At 41.6% G+C, this 18937-nt stretch overlaps 1 protein-coding gene across 3 annotated transcripts in view; it reads left to right on the forward strand.

Annotated features, from left to right (window-relative positions):
• The window catches only part of Mtbp (MDM2 binding protein), an 84183-nt gene that overhangs the window by 54743 nt on the left and 10503 nt on the right, over positions 1-18937 (forward strand). For 2 of the 3 annotated variants that reach the window (NM_001130717.2, XM_087558674.1), the window contains 5 exon segments: positions 2049-2204; positions 6301-6396; positions 10360-10626; positions 12357-12594; positions 12811-12924. In NM_001130717.2, the coding sequence (NP_001124189.2) occupies positions 2049-2204; positions 6301-6396; positions 10360-10626; positions 12357-12594; positions 12811-12924 (871 nt within the window). 3 annotated transcript variants of the gene reach the window in all.

The raw sequence follows: 18937 nt of genomic DNA on the forward strand, positions 1-18937 counted from the left end.
CCACTCCTTTGCTTCTGCAGGAGTCAGACCTGTGCAGGAAACTGTGAGCTGTGATTGCGGGTTCACACATCAGAGTGAGCCTTGTTTGCTGTGTTACAGTGACATGTATAATTCAAGTGGTCATTAAGGACTGAAGGCACTTAAAGCACGTCAAGTTTCTGTGCGAGAACAAGCATTCCGTTGCGTGTTTTCAGAATGTTGTTAGTGTTGAGACGGATTTAACTAGAGAATCGTTCTGTGGTGAAAGTCAGAAGGCATAAGAATTCAGTTTTAGACGTACTTACCCACCCGTGTCATGACTTTTGCCACTCCGTGAGAGTGGAACAAAAGTTTTACCTTAAAGTTGTGAGAGCATTAAGACAGAATGTACGTGAACATTAAAGCTCACTTGTCAGGCTTCATTTTTTAACCCAAGACATATCTTGATGGTGCAGTTTATCACAAATTAGGCTTTTAAAAACTGTTTTGATATCTTTGTGTTTGGAGTCTATATAAATGCAAATTACACTTTTCCCATTGCATCAAGCCTGAAACATGATTGTGATTAGTACTGATTAAGAAACATTGTAAGATACTATTAAAGAAGCTACATAAAAATTAAATTAAAATAATTGTGCAGTTCTTGCCCACCCAGAGTATGAAATTCAGAGAAAATGTTTGCGTGGGGTTTTTTGCTTGACTATTCTTATTAGGTTTCTATTCTGTTTAACAAGATGGGGTAGAGAGGGGAAATGGCCCTGCTAGCATGTGCTGATCCATAGTGTGTAGAAACATGGGTCTCAAACTCAATGCCAGTGTTTTAACCATGGAATTATTTGTAAAAATGTTGCATCTCAGTAATAAGTAAAAAATAATGAAGCTGGGGCTGGCATGGTGGCTCATCAGGAAAAGAAAGGTGTTTGTTGCTAAGCCCGAGGACCTGAATTCAATCTTCATGGCCCAGATGGTAGAAGGAAAGAACTGACTTCTGCAAGTTGTCCTTGGATTTATACACACGTGCACATGCATTTGCACACATGTATACACATGCTTATTTACACACACTAAATAAATTTTTGAAAGTTAAATTTTTAAATGAATATGAAGTCAAGTAATTAAATTCATGTTGACATATTGAACAATTTTTACTTATCCTATGGTGATAGAGCACTGAGTTGTTCAGGGCCTAATGAAATGGTTACTATTTCCTGAGATGAAAGTGTTTTCTTTCCTTCCTTCCTTCTTCCCTCCCTCCCTTCCTCCCTCCCTCCCTCCCTTCCTCCCTCCCTCCCTCCCTCCCTCCCTCCCTCCCTCCTTCCTTCCTTCCTCCACTTGCTGTGTGGCTGTCTGGTTTGTGGAGTGATAAAGGCAGAGGTAGCTCCTAGCTGGAGTCCGTGTAGTTCTGAGCTATTGTAAATAGCTCTGCTGTCCCCTGTCTGTAATGTGACTGATGTGTGGTTGTTTTATAAAGTCCTTACTAGGTGTTACTTTGTTTTGATATAAGACCTATTCTGTGTTTTTCAAGGAAGTTCGTGAAGATTAAGAATGTATTTTAGGTAAAATAATTTGGAAATGCGAAGCCTGGCATGCACCTCGGACGTAATAATAACTCAGTGTGCATTCATGGTGCTGTAAGCATGGCTGGAGGAGACCTTCCAGAGAATTTCCATTACTGTCTCATTTCATGGCTGCGCCTTAAGTAATCTTTTACATTTAGAGAAAATTGGAATATTCAGTTCTTTGCTTCTGAAATTTATATTGTGGGCTTTCACTTTAAATTTACCCTTTATAGAACTAGTAACTTTGTATTACTGAATTATATTTGATAACTAACATAGTCATGATAATTGGTGTAGTAAAATGACTAAAGCAAGCCTCAGGTTGCAGTGTGACCTGCGGATTATTTACAGTCCAGGCCACGCCTGCAGAGTCTGTAGTTAGTTCTTCAGTGGCTGTGTCGTCTGTCCCTTCCCTTTTGTATCTGTAGTGGATTTTGTTCTCCTCCTCACTTTCTGGCTGTGGTGGGTTTGAATGCACCTTTAATAAAACTATACAAATTATTTCCCCAGAACTGGCTCATTACCGCATTCGGCTGAACAGTTGCTGGGCCATAAAGAGGGTCCCCGGGACTCAATCACATTACTGGATGCTAAGGAATTGCTGAAATATTTCACCTCGGAGGGATTACCAGTCGGAGATCTTCAGCCGTTACAGATTCAAAGGGGGTGAGTTATAAACTTACAATTTGCAATTAATTTCTAAAAGTCATTTTAAAATAGCATTGTATTTTTCCCCTGGAGGTAATTGCTGCTCTGTACTGAGGCAGAAATCACAGGTTCTCCACTGTGCATCACTAGCTTCGATTGCCTCGTGTTTGCATTCACCAAATGCCCTTCTGTTTTGTGGCCCTGAATTTGAAGAAAATAAAGATGATAAGGACACCTCAGTTCATCTCCCACAGAAGTCAGGGCAAATGCGTCTTTGGTGTACAATGAACTTATGTTGGAAGTTGTTGTTACCTGTGTTTTATTCTTTGGAGTGTGTGTGGGGGGCTCAGGTGAGCCACAGTGTACATGCGCATGTCAGAAGCCAGCTTTGTGGAGTCCATTCTCTCCTGCCACCTTTCTATGAGGCCCAAGTGCTAAACTCAGGTCAGGTAGAGTTGCTTTGCTAAAGCTTTTACCTGCTGAACTGTCCTGCAGGCCTGGAAAGTTCTTTTTAAGAAGTTAGATTTTGATTTGCAAATATGGATTTTTAAATTTTCTTTGCCAGTACGTGGCATGATGGTTGTCGTTCCTCACTGCTAATGGCAAAAACCATGGCCTTCCAGCTGAAGGAGGTGAGAGAACAGTGAAGGTTCTTTTGGAACTGTGACCTTCCCATATACAAACTCAGCATCTGCATAAATACCTTATCCTAAGTTTACTCTGGAGACAGCACCTATGAAAGTTGCTCCTTAACAAATGCTGGCTGCTCCTGCCATTGCCTACAGTATAAATAAAACTGTAGCATTAATTTCTTGTGAAGATTACATAATTTACTTCCCAAAATTCTTCTTTATTTTTAATTCATCATTTAAAAAACCTTGTAAAAGGTTGACTCTCACTTTGACATTGTGATTCACTAATTTTGAATTGTGCTATGATAAATATTTATCTTAAAGGTAAGTTTTGGAAGGGGTTTGCGTTATCTCAGAAACAGTCAGAGCATCATTGCCTTTTGTACAGTTACTGGGGAGAAAGGTCTGCATCTTAATCACGTGATGCTCCTAATGAAATAAAAGGGAGGGAACTTTGGAGTCGCCTACTTCCCCGTGGCTTTGAGAGGTTGAAAACCCCTTTTAGTAGGAATTGGGGAAGCAAAGCCTTGCACAGATGCTAATTTCTAGTTATCACACCGTGGTCCTTGATGGACCAGCCTGACTCCAGCTTAAGATTAGAGACCATCTTAGTACAAGGTCAAAATAAGTTCATTCCTGTTTTCTGTGATACTTGGATTTGAGCAGGTCTTGACCCGTTTGCTAGAATTTGACATGTTCCACACCCTATATCCTGACCTCCACTCTGATAAGATGGTTTGCCAAATAATTTTGAAATGTTCTGCCAAGTTTCTCTGTAACCAAAAACCCTTGATAAACCCCTAATCTTGCAGTTTTCGGGGCTGTAGAAATCCCCACTGTCTTTCGTACTCAGTGCTATTTTCTCAAACCTTGCTTTAGGGAGAGAGTACTGTCTGACAGAGAATAAAGCTGACATAATTTGGCCAAGGAATTTGGGTAGTGGTCTTTCCTTCTGTTTGGTGGTATTAACAGTGCTTTCAGAGCCCCAGCTGCAGATTAATGTGCTAACAGCACTGTACACTTACCTTCCGTGTGTTTTTACTGCAGGGCCTTTCCAGTTGCAGTGGAGAGAAGTTGTTACATGTGATGTACTCAGAAAAGATTTCTTTTTGTTTTTGCTGTGACATTGTCTTATTATATACCTTAGGCTGACCTCAAACTCACTATATGCTCCAAGTTAACCTTGAATTTGCAGTCTCTCTGCCTGTGCCTCTCAAATGTGGAGGTGACAGGCACATGCCACTTTGCCCAGCTCTTAGAAAGAATGTGATGGTTCTTTGACATTAGGGAAGAAGGGCATTATGACTGCATCTTCACTTAACACAGTGCTCCTCAGCTTGTGACCTGTGACCCCTCTTGGGGTCTAAAGTCCCTTTCACAGGGGGTCACCTAAGGCCATCAGAAAACATAGATATTTAACACTATGACTTACAACAGCAAAATTACAGTTGTGAAGTAGAAACAGAAGTAATTGTGTTGTTGGGCTCACCATGACAATGAAGGACTGTATTAGAAGGTTGAGAACCACTGACCTAGCTTGACTGTTGAAAGCTGAGCTGACCTGGCTGCTCTCACCTGTGCAAGGCACCATCCAGTTGCCAGGTTACATTAAACAAAGGGACACACAGCCTTGTGCCTTAGAGTGCACCAAAGGAATAAGAAACATTATCTGTTACATTTCTTTTAGAAAAAAACTGAAACATGAGTGAAATTAAATAAAAAAAATAATGCACTAGGAAGGATTGAAAGAAGAAATAATGAAGAAAAGGGTAAAATGTGGAATACTTAAGAGTCCTGTTTTACAAATTATTCATTTGAAGGGTCCCTCATCAAAACAATGAGGTCATTGCAATTCACTAAGGATCCTTTTTGTAGAACACCTTAAATAGCAGCATTAGCATATGAGGGTTTATTGTTGTTGTTTTGTTTTAGGATTCATTAATTCGTACATATCTGACATTTTAAGGAATAATTTCAAATGCTTAAGTTCTGTACGTAATCTTTAATTGCAGAAGGGCAGCCTTTCTTACTTCCATGAGGAGCAGGGTGTGGGGTGTGAGAGCATATGCATGGTTTACTTTTCTGGGTTTACCTCCTTTCCATACTGCATCTTGTTTCCACTCCTCATCCAAGCCTCTGTTGACTCTGCACTTCACCAGGGAAAGACAACTCTGTGGCAGACCTCGCCTATTTCCATGGAACTAATTCTGAGTTCCAGGAGTGTGACTGGCCATCAGACCAGTGGGTGGTAACTCACCAGGAAAGGGAGGCCCTCATCAGGATAGCCCAGTGATCTTAGTCTGACTGCAGCAGCTTCTTCCTTCTCTGGAGTCACGGTAGCCCTACAGGTTTAGGCGAAGAAGGACTCAAGTGTGTGAAAGCCCCACCTGAGATTAGGTCTAAGGGCTTACAATTGAAATGCTCCTCAGAAGAACCTGATTCAGCGCTTAGTCTGGAGACCTTCTGATCCTTGTGAATTTGCTCACTCTGAGCATAAGTGGCAAGCTGACAGCACTCTGTTATAGTAAGAAGTAAATAGGTTTTGGGTTTTTTTTGTTTGTTTTTTGCTTTTTGTTTGTTTGTTTTTTTACCAAAGATTCAAAGATTCAAGTTAACTCTGTTCCTCTGTCAAATGTTTTAAGGGAACAACTGGACACAAACTCATTTCATCAAGGATCAGAGTGATACATGTAGGAATAATGTTGCCTCCTGAATTTACATTCCAAATCATTTTTCTTTCTTGACTTACTCAGTCTCCTAGTCTTGTCCAGTGAGTGCCATCCCATTGTGATTTTTAAGTGGAGGCACAGAAAACAAATAGAGAAAGGGCACAGACTTAGCCTGTCTCGTTGCCTTTTTAGGCTTTTCAGGATATGTTAACTCCTTTCACCGAGCGGGTTTCATTCTCTATCCTGCTTTGAACTCACTACCCAGCCCACACTGGCCTGGAACTCAAGGTGCTCCTCCTGCCTCCACCTCCGAGGTGTTAGGAGATTGCAGGCCTGCAGCACTGCAACCAGGTGCCTTGACTTGTAGGCTTTATGTCTCGCTTAAGGTTTCTATTGTCATGATAAATTACTGACTGAAAGCCACTTGGTTACACTTCTGCAAAGTCCACCACGAAGGAACTCAGGGCAGGAACCTGAGGCAGGAGCTGAAACAGAAACCATGCTACTTCCTGCCTTGCTCCCCATGGATTGCTCAGCCTGATTTCTTATACTCTCCAGGACCTGCCAGAGATGGCACTGCCCAAAGTCCCTCAAGAAAATGCCTTGCATGCTTGCTTACAGCCCTGTGTGCTAGAGATATTTTCTCAACTGAGGTTTCCTTCCCTCCAGTGGTTCTAGCTCATGTCAAGTTGACAAAAAACAAAAACAAAAACACCTCATGTAGGGAAGAAGTCAGATTTGTCTCCTTAGAAACTTTTATTTTCTCTGTCATGTAGTAAACCTTAAATACAAATGAAACCCTTTTCATTTCAGGGAAAAGCCTTTTGTTTTGACACCAGAGCTTAGTCCTGGAAAACTTCAGATCTTACCTTTTGAAAAAGCCTCGGAATGCCATTACCACGGGATTGAGTAAGTTTTTACTTACACTTCTGTGACTTGTTGCTACAGCTGCTTTGTGGACTGCATGTGACATAAAATGGCATAAATTAACACAGACCCCAAACAAAGTATGTGTGTGTGTGTGTGTGTGTGTGTGTGTGTGTGTGTGACTGTGTGTGCATATGTAAAGGCCAGTATGTGTGCATGTGTGTGTGTGAGACTCTGCATGCATATGTAAAGGCCAGAATTGGACATAGGATTTCTCTCTGTATTGCTCTCTGCTTTATTCCTTTCAGGGTCTCTCACTGAACCCAGAGCTCTGATTTTTATCATGTTGGATGCCAGCAATGCTCTAGCAATGCTAGTTCCCCATTTCTTCCCTTCTAGGGCTGGGTTTGTAGGAATACATTGCCATCCTCAGCCTTTTGCCTTGTGTGCTGGACTCAGGTATTTGTGAATGTCTATCCAGCACTGTTACCCAGCAACCACCCCCCATCTGATGTTCACTTTGTTCTTTTCTCTCTCTCTCTCTTCCTTCCTTCCTTCCTCCCTCCCTCCCTTCCTACCTTCCTTCCTTCCTTCCTTCCTTCTTTCTTTCCTTCTTTCCCCCCTCCCCTTCCTTTCTCTCTTTTGACAAAGGCTCATTATGTAGCCCGGGCCAGCTTGGATTTGCCATGTGGACAAGCCAATCTCAGAGATCCACCTGTCACTACCTCCCTCATACAGAAGTGTGCATCATCACATGCCCTACGCCTGTGTTTTTAAATTTATATTTAAAGCCCTATTCCTTATGTTATGACCCATAAAGCTCTGTCTCACTAATTTTGATAGGTTTAGTGCCTTCTACTCTATTTTTAGTATTTTACTTAGTATTCATGAATGCATATATTATGATCCTAGTCTATTAAAGAAACTTAAGTGGGAGTTCTAGATAGTTTGCATATAACTCACATCTGAGAATTGAAATCAGTAAGCACAGTTTATTTACCAGGGACTGAGAGTCTGTCCTGAGCAAAAGCAGTGCTAGCTCTGTCTGCCATGCTGCACCGATAGACACCCCGGACACAGGTGCTTTTTACTTCCTTGGCCCTAGAAGCTCACAGACACACTGCTTTGAATGGCATTAACACTTGCATCCTGATTGCTGGCTAGAGTGCCTGTCATCTGACCACATGGTAGATTGTGTTTCCACATGTAATTTAGTTTTGTTTATCTTGTGCTTCATCTCCCTATTTTCTCTTGTTTTAACTTAATACAGAAAAATATTAATGGCACATCTGAATTTATAAACAACATGTTCTTCATGTTCATTTATTAAAATATTAATGAATACTTGTTTGTGCATTACTGACCTAAACCCTTATGGTGTTTTATTTACAGTATCCTGAGATACATTTATCATAGTCTTACTAGCTTAGTTTGGGCTACTATTGCTATGAAACACCATGACTAAAACCAAGTTAGGGAGGAGAGGAAAGGCCTTGTTTGGATTATGCCTCTACATCCAAAGTGCATCACCACAGGAAATTAAGACAGGAACTCACATGGGGTGAGAATCTAAGGTTTCTGATTACTGGCTTGTTCCTCATGGCTTGCTCACCCTGATTTCTTATAGAACCCAGGAGTAGCCCCACCCATAATGGTCTGGGCCCTTCTACATCACCCACTCTTGCCTATAGCTCCATCCGAGGGAGGCATTTTCTTAATTGGAGTTTTCTCCTCTTAGATGACTTTAGCTTGTGTCAAGTTGACATAAAACTGGCCTGCACAGCGCCCATAAAACATTTAGCTTTTCTTATATAGAAAATATGAAACTGTTAATCATTTGTCCGACAATAAATATTTCCATGACATCAGATATATACCTTGTGTTCTGTGTCTCTCCTTTTACCATGTCACTTTGTCTTAAAGGGCATTTTAATGGCAGTGAAGGGAGCATGTGCACTGTACATAATTCAGTTGAAGGACATTAGGAGTCAAAAATCCACATATTAGAAACAAAACATTATAGTACAAACAGCCTTATAATCATAGGATATTTTCTCCCCAAACAGTTCTGTGTACAGGCTCACAGACACTGCGTTACTTCTTGCCCAGAGTCTGCAGAAATTCATGTTTCTTAATTTTACTGTATATTTTATTTATATCCCCGGACAGAGTATGAATAACCTCAGGGTTATTGCCAGTTTGTTTTTTTTTTTTTTCACAAAATAAGCTAAACCAAAGGCTAGAGAAAGAATCAAACATTGGGATCTGTGATCTAGAGCCAGTCTTTTGCCTGTCAGTTCTGACTGAAGCACTGATTTCTCATAGTTCAAGTTTAAACCAGGGTTCCTCCAGTCCACAGTACTACACCTTAGGATCACCGAAGCAGCTTTGAATTTCAGCTGTATATATAAGGTATGCAATACCGTGTTATTGTATATGTGCAGAGTGAAATGATTGCTGCAGTCAGGTTATCATAGCCACCACCTCACACAGTTACTGCACTTTGCCATGTGTAATAAGTATTGAAAGTCTAATGCTAGGAAATTTGCAGAACAGAACCTACATGGTTTCCTTGTGCTGTACATTAGAGCTCTAGATTAATTCATCCTACAGGACTCAGTCGTTTTGGACCCCTGGACTGACACCACTGTCCCTCTCCTAACCATGACCTTTATTCTACCAATGGTTCTGTGTATTCATTTTTAGTCTTAGAGTTGTCTTTAAACCCTTTCTGGAAGTGTCAGTGACTGAGTTCGTGTGCATGGTGTATATTCAGGTTGACTAGAGCAAGATGACCCTTCTTTCACCTAAGGAAGTTACACTAGTAATTAACTCGGGCTCTGCAGTCACCAACGACAGTTTACGTTCTGATTATGCTACATGTGGCGGGTAGGTCATAAGAGGCACTGGTAGAAGGCAGATCTAGGGATGATGAAGGCAACCTTGTCCATTTGGTGGCTGTTTCATGTTTTGAAGTCTGACCCTAGTACACCTGATAGTAATCCCAACAGGGTCTCCTTCCGTAAGTAGTACAAATCACATTTTGCACATTAGGCAGCAGAAGCATAAGACAATCTGCCCAAATTCACATAGCTAATAGGTAAAGAAACTAGGACTTAAATCCATATAAATTTGTGATCTATAATCTTTGAAATCAAAGATGTCACCTGAGGGAAAAATAAAGTTCTGAAAGCCTATTCAGGCTGTCGGGGATCTAAGAAATAGTGTGTTCCTTGGGAGAATTATTCTGGTATTAGGGACCATGTTAGAACACTTTTACAGGTGTAAAGAACAGACGACAGAAAGGTTTGTGTCAGTTCTCCTTGGACCATCATTCATAGTGAAGTCATTTGTGGTCCTTAATGCAGTTTCAAAAAGGGGAGGAGGTGGAGAGCTTTGCCAGGTCGTCGATGCTTTCCCTGAGTGCTTATTTGCTGTGCTTAATGTGGGATTTTGAGCCCAGAAGCATTGCACGGCTAATACGTCATTGATTCAGTGGATTAGGTTAAAGCAGAACCCAGATACACAGCCAACCAACACGTTTAAAAGAAAATCTGTAACTCAGGTGAGGAGTGGATTTCAGTTTTGAGTGCCGTTATACTATAAATCTTAATCTTTGCATTGACAGTAAAGTCACCCTTTCAGCAGAGTCAGCATTTCCCATAGTGGCATCCCCGTCATACTGAGAAGTCAGGGATGGCTAGAGTTTGAAAAAATATTAAAGCAGCCATACTAGTTTGGATATAATCCAAAGGATCAACTGAATCTGTTGCCACAGAAGTGTAGTTGAAGAGGAATTAGATTGTACTTCACATTTGTAAATCTTCCCATCTAATAGCAAACTAGAAAAAAAAGTGAGCCGCTGAGAAGTAGGCCATTCAGCCAACTCCAACAACTGTTAGGAAACCAGGTGTTAAGACAGTGCCTGGCTCTTTTCCTTTAGGAAGGAAAGAAGATCCCATTGTTCTCCTCGATGTTTGGTTTTAATGCTCTTCCTCATTTTAGATATTGCCTGGATGACCAGAAAGCTTTAGAAAGAGATGGGGGATTTTCTGAACTTCAATCTCGCCTTATTCGTTATGAGACCCAGACCACCTGCACCAGAGACAGTTTTCCAGTCCCCACCGTGTGGAGCCCTCTTCCGTCCCCTGCAGTTCTGTCAGAGCCTCAGAGTGTCCCTGAAGGAGACGCATTGCAAGGCGAACTCCGAACTGAAGTTTCTGGATTGAAACGGAGATCTAAAGACGCCAGTTGCCTTTACCCCCAGAAAAGGTGACCTGTGGAGTCCACAGAAACAGTCTCTCCAGAGAAGTACTTTGTTCTCTGGAGAACTGCTTTTCACGTCTGCCTCGTGTTCTTATGCTACTTTCTGCACAGGGTTTTAGATTCATTCCTTCAGACTAGGAAGTTCGTTTGTATGTTGAGTACTTAACTGGCTTTGGTTATAAGGTAGAAAAAGAAATGACTTGGGAAAACAAGGAGCTCTTGCTTTCTGTGCTAATGCACAGGTCATTAGCACAGTGGGTGTGTAGAGCTGTTACTTACCTCAAGAGCTCTAGAGCTGGCCCTGTAGGTGAAGGCTCAGTGGCCCTGTGAGGATGACAGGTGAGGGTGGACTGTCTTGTTAACTCTCTCTGCTCCTCTCCTATTCGTGTTGGCCTTCCACCAAGAGGTTTCAGGAGGCCCCACCTAAAACCGCCCGTTACATGTAGATAAAGCTTTAAAGTGTGCAATGGCAGTGCATTTTATGGAACGTTTGAAGTCACTTTATTTTGCTAGCTAAATAGTCCAAATATATTAGAATTTAGATGTTGATACAATAAATACTGGATTTATAAATCTTTAGACCATGTGGTTGGATTTAGGCCCTGGGCATATAAAATATGCTGTAAGTTCTGGCTATACTTAAGTCTTTAAAGTATAAATTGTGTAGAAATAAAACTTTGAGGACTTTTTGAATAGGTGAAAATATGAAAATACTGTTCCTGCTATGAAATAGCTAAATGATTTTTATGACAACTTTGTTAGTTCATGGCGTTTTTTTATGTCTGATCAAGTTGCAAAGCCAAGCCATTAAAAAGATTTATTTCTATTCAGGGAAAGTATAGTGAATACTGTAGTATACTGTAGCCTGAGGGGAGCAGATGGGTGGTTCTAACGGCTCTTTTGAAAAAGGACAGTTCCCAGTCCTTGTGGAAGCAAATATAAATGATTTAGAAAAGCCAAAATAAGAACTAATTTTTGTTGTGTATGTATTTGTTTCGAGTGACTTGTTTTGCACAGATAGTTGCAGGGGTGTGATGCAAAGATTTGTGGTTTCTTCCTAAAATTCCGTAATGAAAGGCATGAGTGCTTAATAGGGTATTAAGTGTTTACACAGAGGTGTCCTAATACTGCTAATTACTTTCCCTCTTAGCTTGAAGTCTAGTTATCACTTGCCTTCTCTTTTAAGCACTGCCTTAGCTACTTTCTGTTGTCGTGATAAATTACCCTGACAAAAGCAATGTCAAAGGGAAATGTCCACCTCACAGTTGAGGCCTCCAGTCCCTCATGGCAGGGGAAGTGAGTCACTGCAGTAAGATCGTGAAGCAGTGCGCTTAGACATCCACTATCAGAAGCAGAGGACAATCCATGCAGACTGACGCTCAGCTCCCACACACAGTCCAGTATCCCCTGGAGAGGGACAGAGGGAGGCGCCACCCACTGTAGGATGAGTCTTTCCACAGCGATCAGTGCAGTCATGATGACCCACCACAGTCACACTCAGAGGCCATCTCTCAGGAGAGTCAAGATCCTGTCAGGTTGACTGCACTGTCACAGTGCATAAGCCACAAATCTAGAGGAACAGTTTCATTGTTTGGTGTCGGTTATTTTATGCAGATTAGCAAGAGATTTTAATTTTCTTAGATTTGTGTTTAAATGAAAATAGTTGTAACATTTAAAGCAAAAAGTAGGCTCCATTGTTGACACATTTCATTTGAACTTTTTTTTTCTCTTTACAGAATTACAAAATCAGAAAGTTCTGATTGTTTGCTTTCTCAAGCAAGTTGCAATAGCAATCATTACCATCACGTAGGGACATCCAGGAAGCCTCAGGCAGAGCGCTGTGTGTCAGTGCTTCCACTTCCTGGTCGGGAAGCTTCCAAAGTTACTGTAAAGACCAGTTCAGGACAAAAACGAGCACACGAATCAAAATCATCAAAGCAAATTAAGGAATCTCGATCCCAGAAACATACACGGGTAAAGACTTCTTGCTTTCCCAGTTCTACATGAAATGAAACTTCATTGTGTGAATCTTTAAAAAAATGTGTACGAGTATATTTATATATGTGCCTAATGGTTTATGAAGAATAAAATAACATCGGAACTGTATAAGTCACAATTTGCTTATGATCAAAATTGAAATAGTTGTGCCATTTCTGAGAAATATCAGCCAGCTGTTCCTTTCTGTTGAAGATGCTGAAGGAGGTGGTGACAGAAACCTTGAAGAGACACCACATCACCGAGGCCCATGAGAGCTTTGATGCCTGCAGCCAGAGGCTCTTTGACATCTCCAAGTTCTACCTGAAGGTGTGGTGTCTTCTCTGCTCCCAGTTGGGTTTATTTCGTGTTCTGATATCTGTGAGATGTGTGCACATAGGCTTTATATTATCTGTGTGCACTGCTACCAGGCTGCTTTAAATGAGACAGAAATACTGCAGTGAAACTACTTTACATTTGCTTTGTTTGATGTTAGCCTTGTGTATAGCAAGCTGCTTCAGTCAGAGAGGCCTTAGTGATTTTCCTAAGTGGGAGCTTTAGCATTAATTGGTAATTACTGTATAATTAAGCTATATGAAGCTAAATGGTGAGTATAGTATTTTATTACAAAAAATAATGAGGAGGCAGCTGTTACTGTTGGCCAGATATAAGGAGTTGGGTGGGTGAGGGACTGCTCAGGTGACAATTTTCTTTAAATCATTTAAATCATGTGGGGTTTTTTGTGTTGTGAATGTGTGGTATATCGTGCAAGCATTCATAGGCCAAAGATGAATAGCAAGACAGAGTTTCTCACTAACCCTGCCATTTTGGCTATCATGGCTATACACTGAGCTAGCTCCCAGGGTGGTCCTGTTGCCACCTCCTCACTCTGAGGTTAGAGGAATACACATCCATGCTTGGTCTTTTACATCTGTGTTGAGGATTTGAACTCAGGCCCTTGTGCTTACACAATAGACATTCTTTCCCACTGAGCTTCTTCCAGCCACGGGATGACAGTTGAGTGTCAGCTTTCTGAAACTCGGGTGCTGTTTGGTCCTCTCTGCCTGAAGCCTAACCAGCATGCAGAAGTAGGTCTTGGGGTAAAATTACAGGATTGGGACTGCATTCACTACCCTCTCTTAAGTCTGCTCAGGTGGGCAGCATCACTGTGAAAAGCAAGTGGAGAAAGGTAAGAAAAAACTAAACATATATTTCATTGAGCATTTTTAAAAGCACATGAAAGCACGTGCAGAGTAAAGGAAGTTCTAAGAAGCCTACCTTGTTTCTGCATGAAATAGCAACAAGGCTGCTGCTGCTTCAGCCAGCAGAAGCCAGAGGAAGTAGAGAAACTAAACAAACCACAGGTGAATGGCCTCTTTCCACAGTGGTGACCGCAGGGCCTCTGAACAGTTCTGTGCCCACACTTCTGACACTACAGTCTCCAATACGGAGGAAATGCTGGGGGCGGCAGTGAGAAGCTAGCTGGTCATCTGGTCCCCTTCCTTGTAAAGCCACCAAACTCAGCACTCAAAGCTTCCATATTTTCAGTGTCTCTCTTCTACATAGAAGAGGCCAGCCAAGGACTAGCAGACAGTGTGGGTAACTTCTGAGTCAAGTGAAGCCAAAATGTAAAGAGAACTCTGAAAGGGTAGAAAGTGGGAGAAAAGTTAGAAACACTAGAATTCTTCCAGAAATAAAACTGTGCCCATAAAACTAGAATTACATGCTGTCACCAAAACCACACACAGAATACAAAGGCTCCTTTTAATTAAAGGTGTGAGGAAACTAACTTAATAGAAACGCTGAACAGCTGAGCTAGATATTTTTTTTTCAAATAGTAAGAAACAAGAACTCTAGAAAGAGAAAATGGAGGCTAGATTCAGAAGACCCTCTACTGATAATAGGAGGGAGCTTCAAAGATAGAAACTATGGTAGAGAAAAATCATCAAAAATACAGCAAAGCTTTTGTTAGGGACTCACTCACCTCCTGATACTCTATTTTCTTTGAGGCTGTTGCAAATGGTCATGTGTCCATGATCTCCTCTGTGTGTTTACTGTAGAGGTGTAGAAACGCTACTGATTTGGGCAAGTAGATTCTATATCCTGTCACATTGTTGAATTTGTTGTTCCTAGAAGTTTTCCGGTAGAATTTTTGGAATCTCTTCTATACAATACGCCATCTGCAAACAGGGATCCTTGGACTAATCATGCCTCCTTGTACCCTCTAGTTCTCTTCTCTTTCCTTATTGCTCTTGCTGTGTCTTCCAACACAGTCTTGAAAAGGAGTGTGGATGATGGACAGCTCTGTCTCCTTCCTGAATTCTGTAGGGTTGCTTCAAGTTTTCCTTCATTTAGAATGATGTTGGTGTGAGTTTCTCTTCTATAGCTTCTATTGTATTGAAGTATGTTCCTTCTACCTGACTTTCTCTGGGACTTTTTTCATGAAGGCATGCTAGATTTTGTCAGATGCTTTTTCTGCATCTTTTGCCATTTGGTCCATTTATGTTGAACCTTCCTTGCATCTCAGGGATGAAGCCATCTTTATCCCTGGTGGGTAATATTCTTCATGTATGTCTGTATTTGGGTTGCAGACATTTTATTGAGTGTTTTTGAATCTACATTCCTCAGGGAGATTGACCTGTAGTTCTCCTTGTATCATTACCTGGTTGGGTGTCAGAGAGAGAGACAACTTTATTGAAGGAATTTGAGAGTGATCTGTTAATGGTTTTTTGTTTGGTTTTGGTTGTTATTTGTTTGTTTTTTATTTTTAATAGTTTAAGAAAGTTTGGCTGTAGATCTTTCAAAGTCTGGTAGAATTTTGCTGTCAATCTATCAGGCCCAGGACTTTTTTGTTGGAAGACTTTTTGTTACTATTTCAGTCTGTTCATTTGTTACCGATCTGTTTAGGATATAGGTTTCTTCCTGGTTTAATTTTGGTGGTGAAGTCTTACCAGTATGGTTCCCTAAACAACACACACACACACACACGCGTGCGCGCGACAATAATTAAAGGAAAAGAAAGCCATAGATTTAAGGGCTCACATGGAAGGATCTAGAGGGAGGAAAGGAATGGGGAAAATGATATAATTATACTATAAATTCAACAAATAAAAAAATTATATTTTTTAAAAGTTCCCAGAAATGAGGAACCCAGGCCTCTTGCTGGAAAAGATGCTGCTTACCCAAGTCAGTGAGTAAAAATTACAGCAGGTATCTCCAAGTATCCAGAATATTTTCTCAGATTTACCAAAAGAAAGGGTGTTTACTTCTTGAAAGGACCAAGAATGAAATGGTATGATACTTCTTCAGGGCATCATGGTATACTAGAAGGCAGTAGAAAGTACCTTCTAATTCTGAGGGAAAGTGACCTATCTGGTATTAATCCAGAGTGACCTATCTGCTCTATAACCCAATCAGATGAGAAGGCTCAATAACAGCACTTTCAAATCCAGAAAAGGTTTTAAAATATATCCTTCTCTCTTATGGGGAATCTGTTAGAAAGTCAAGTTGCACACATAAAAGGCGAAACCAAGAACTAAAACAAAAATTGGCCTACAATGAGACAAAACCTAGTGGGCCTGGTCTTGGGAGACTCCAGGCATCTGGGCAGGTGGACGGAAGATCTGTGTTAAGAAAAGATAATGAAGTTGGAAGTAAAAGCCCAGAGAAAACGGAGGTGAGAGATCATCCAGAACATGCCAGTGTTACATGCTTTGTCAGGCTTGTACTCAACCCACTGTCAGAGGGGAAATATCAGTTATGTGAGTGGAACACTGTCTGTCCGTGGAAGAAAGAAAACAACCAGTAACCAGGTTGTTTCACCAGAGGAAGTGTAGAAGCTGAGTGAAAGAAACATACGTGGCCAGTCTGATCGCCTCGTGGTTACACCGCCTTTGCCTAGATAGAATAAAGCAAACACAAGCTAATTATGGGTGCCAAGTGTCGCGCGCCCAATGTCCCGCCAGCAAGAACGACGCGTGGCAACAGGATTCTTCTGCGAGCAAGCCTTTACTGTGTTACAGCTCTTCTTAGTGTTACAGCTCTTCTCAGTGTTACAGCTCTCTTGAACAGGGACCCCGAGCAGCAAAATCGCTCGGCTTATATAGACAGCAGTATGCTAATTATATCTCAGGGATTGGTGGGGCTTGGATCACCCCACTACTTGTCCTTCAGGGATTGGCAGAGAATGAATCACCTCATTAGCATATTAACGGTCAACTAACACCTGGTGAATAAACCGCACATGTGCAGTACCGCTGTTCACCACTAGAGGGAGCCCTAGCAAGGGGACAAGCCTGCACATGCGCAGTAAGTCGTTTATATCCAGACAAGGCTGGATGTCGGCGCCATCTTTGTTTCACCGCGCCGCTCTCTACATCTCCCCCTTTTTTGTTTAATAAAATGACTGGTCTAGATCTGGGTGTCACGTCAATCTTGTCATTGCTCCTGTCTTAGGTCGTTCTCATCCAAACTTGGCCTTACCCGTCATAGAGTTACCCTATCGCCACCGGGCCCCGTGTCTTAGGTTGGTCCGAGTTCGAGGAAAGTTGCCCGTCCCTGGATACAATGACTCCACATGACTGTGACAAAAATGATCTAGGGCGAACTCTTGATCTTTCAAAGAGGCCAGCCATATGTTGGGAGAAGTACCCTTTTTAATGGTGGTCATAGCCTGGTAAACAACCACTTTGTGTCTGGCATGTTCTCTTTTTTAAACAGCCAATAAGCCAGAGACCTACTCCGCAACCCAGGAGGACAATAGCTCCTCGGGACAAACATGCCCGCCCACTCCTTAAAAAGGGAGAAAGCATCGGTAACCCATGAGGTAAAGTCTTCAACTGTGATGGGGTCCAGCCTAGTGCTGTTGAGGACAGCAATCTGCATCAGCAATTGTCTTGATAGTTGCTCTGCTTTCATGGACCAGTTTCCTTTCAGATAATTCGAGATTTCTTTGCTCTGTTGAAAATTCTGAGAAAAGTTATTTCGCAAAGGAGTAATGCATAAACCTCTAAGGGAGGAAACGCAAGACAGCTGTGTCATATGATACAGTGCTTCAATTTGTTCTTGAACTAAATCTATCCTTTGATTGGCTAATAGAAGGCCAGATGCCAAATGGGTATTAAATTCTTTTTGTATCTCTAGCGCCACTGCAGTTCTGATTGACAGTCTCAGCTGTCTGTATTTGATTGGTCATAGCGATTGCAGCTGTGGTAGCTGCGGCAGCAGACAGCACAATGGCTGAAATTATGGCTGCCATAATTCCAAAATCTCTTTTGGCTTTCAGCAAATTAAGAATAGGAAAGCTATCTGGGTTTGCCTCCACTGGGATTGGCACAAAGGAGGGAATCTTAACCATCACTGCGGTGTCATTGGTGCCATCCCAGCATTCAGCTAAATAGCAGACTACATCAGAGCTATTACAATTTAAAGCACCACTGCTTACATTAGTGCTTATCAGAAAAAAGGTGATCTAGCACATACTGAAGTACTAGTGGCAGTATTATTTACCAAGAGGTTATTATATTGAATATTGATCAACCTGGTATCACCTTTTTCTGGTAGCTGAAACACTATACAGCACGAAGTTCTCTCCCATCAACCTAGCAAAGGGGGTCAGGGATGTATATAACCCTTGCTCATTGGACAGCACCCATTGAAACCAAGGCCAGAGATTATGCTTGTCATTCTTATTCTCAAAACAGTAGAATTGCTATGAACTGGCATGGGTACTGGCCAGGATCTGGCAATAGCCCACAGGGTGAGCGAATTAACCTGTATTACCATCCCCAGTAGTAATAGTAGGGTTCATAGTCTCATCTTCAGGAAGAGCAGAAGACAATCTTCGAGTCAAACGCTCAGGTACCCAAATTGGATTTTCTTGATTCTGCGGAAAAACACAAATCGCTCCCCTAGATCTCGAAATCATGGGATCTGGGCCACACCATTCATCAGTTAAGACATCCTTCCACTTTACTTCTGCATTAGTTATAGGTATAGTAGCAGCATGGCGATCTGCGGCAGAGCGGCCATGCGCATCCAAAATTAAGAAATTTAGAGTAAAAAGAGCCAAAGAAAGTTGTCCTTTTGGTGTTTGGCCGCTGGCAATTCCCTCTTTTGATTTGTGTATAAGCTCTTTTAAGGTACGATGTACTCTTTCCACAATTCCTTGACCCTGAGGATTGTATGGCAATCCTTTAGTATGTTTGACCTGCATTGTCTGACAAAATGCCTGAAAGGACTTAGCAGTGTAGGCAGGCCCGTTGTCTGTCTTGAGACTATCAGGCTTTCCCCAGGCTGCCCATGCCTCTAAGCAATGGCTAATGGCATTACAAGCCTTTTCACC

This window comes from Rattus norvegicus, chromosome 7 (genome assembly GCF_021556685.1).
Source record: "Rattus norvegicus strain SHRSP/BbbUtx chromosome 7, alternate assembly SHRSP_T2T, whole genome shotgun sequence".
Lineage (NCBI taxonomy): Eukaryota > Metazoa > Chordata > Mammalia > Rodentia > Muridae > Rattus > Rattus norvegicus.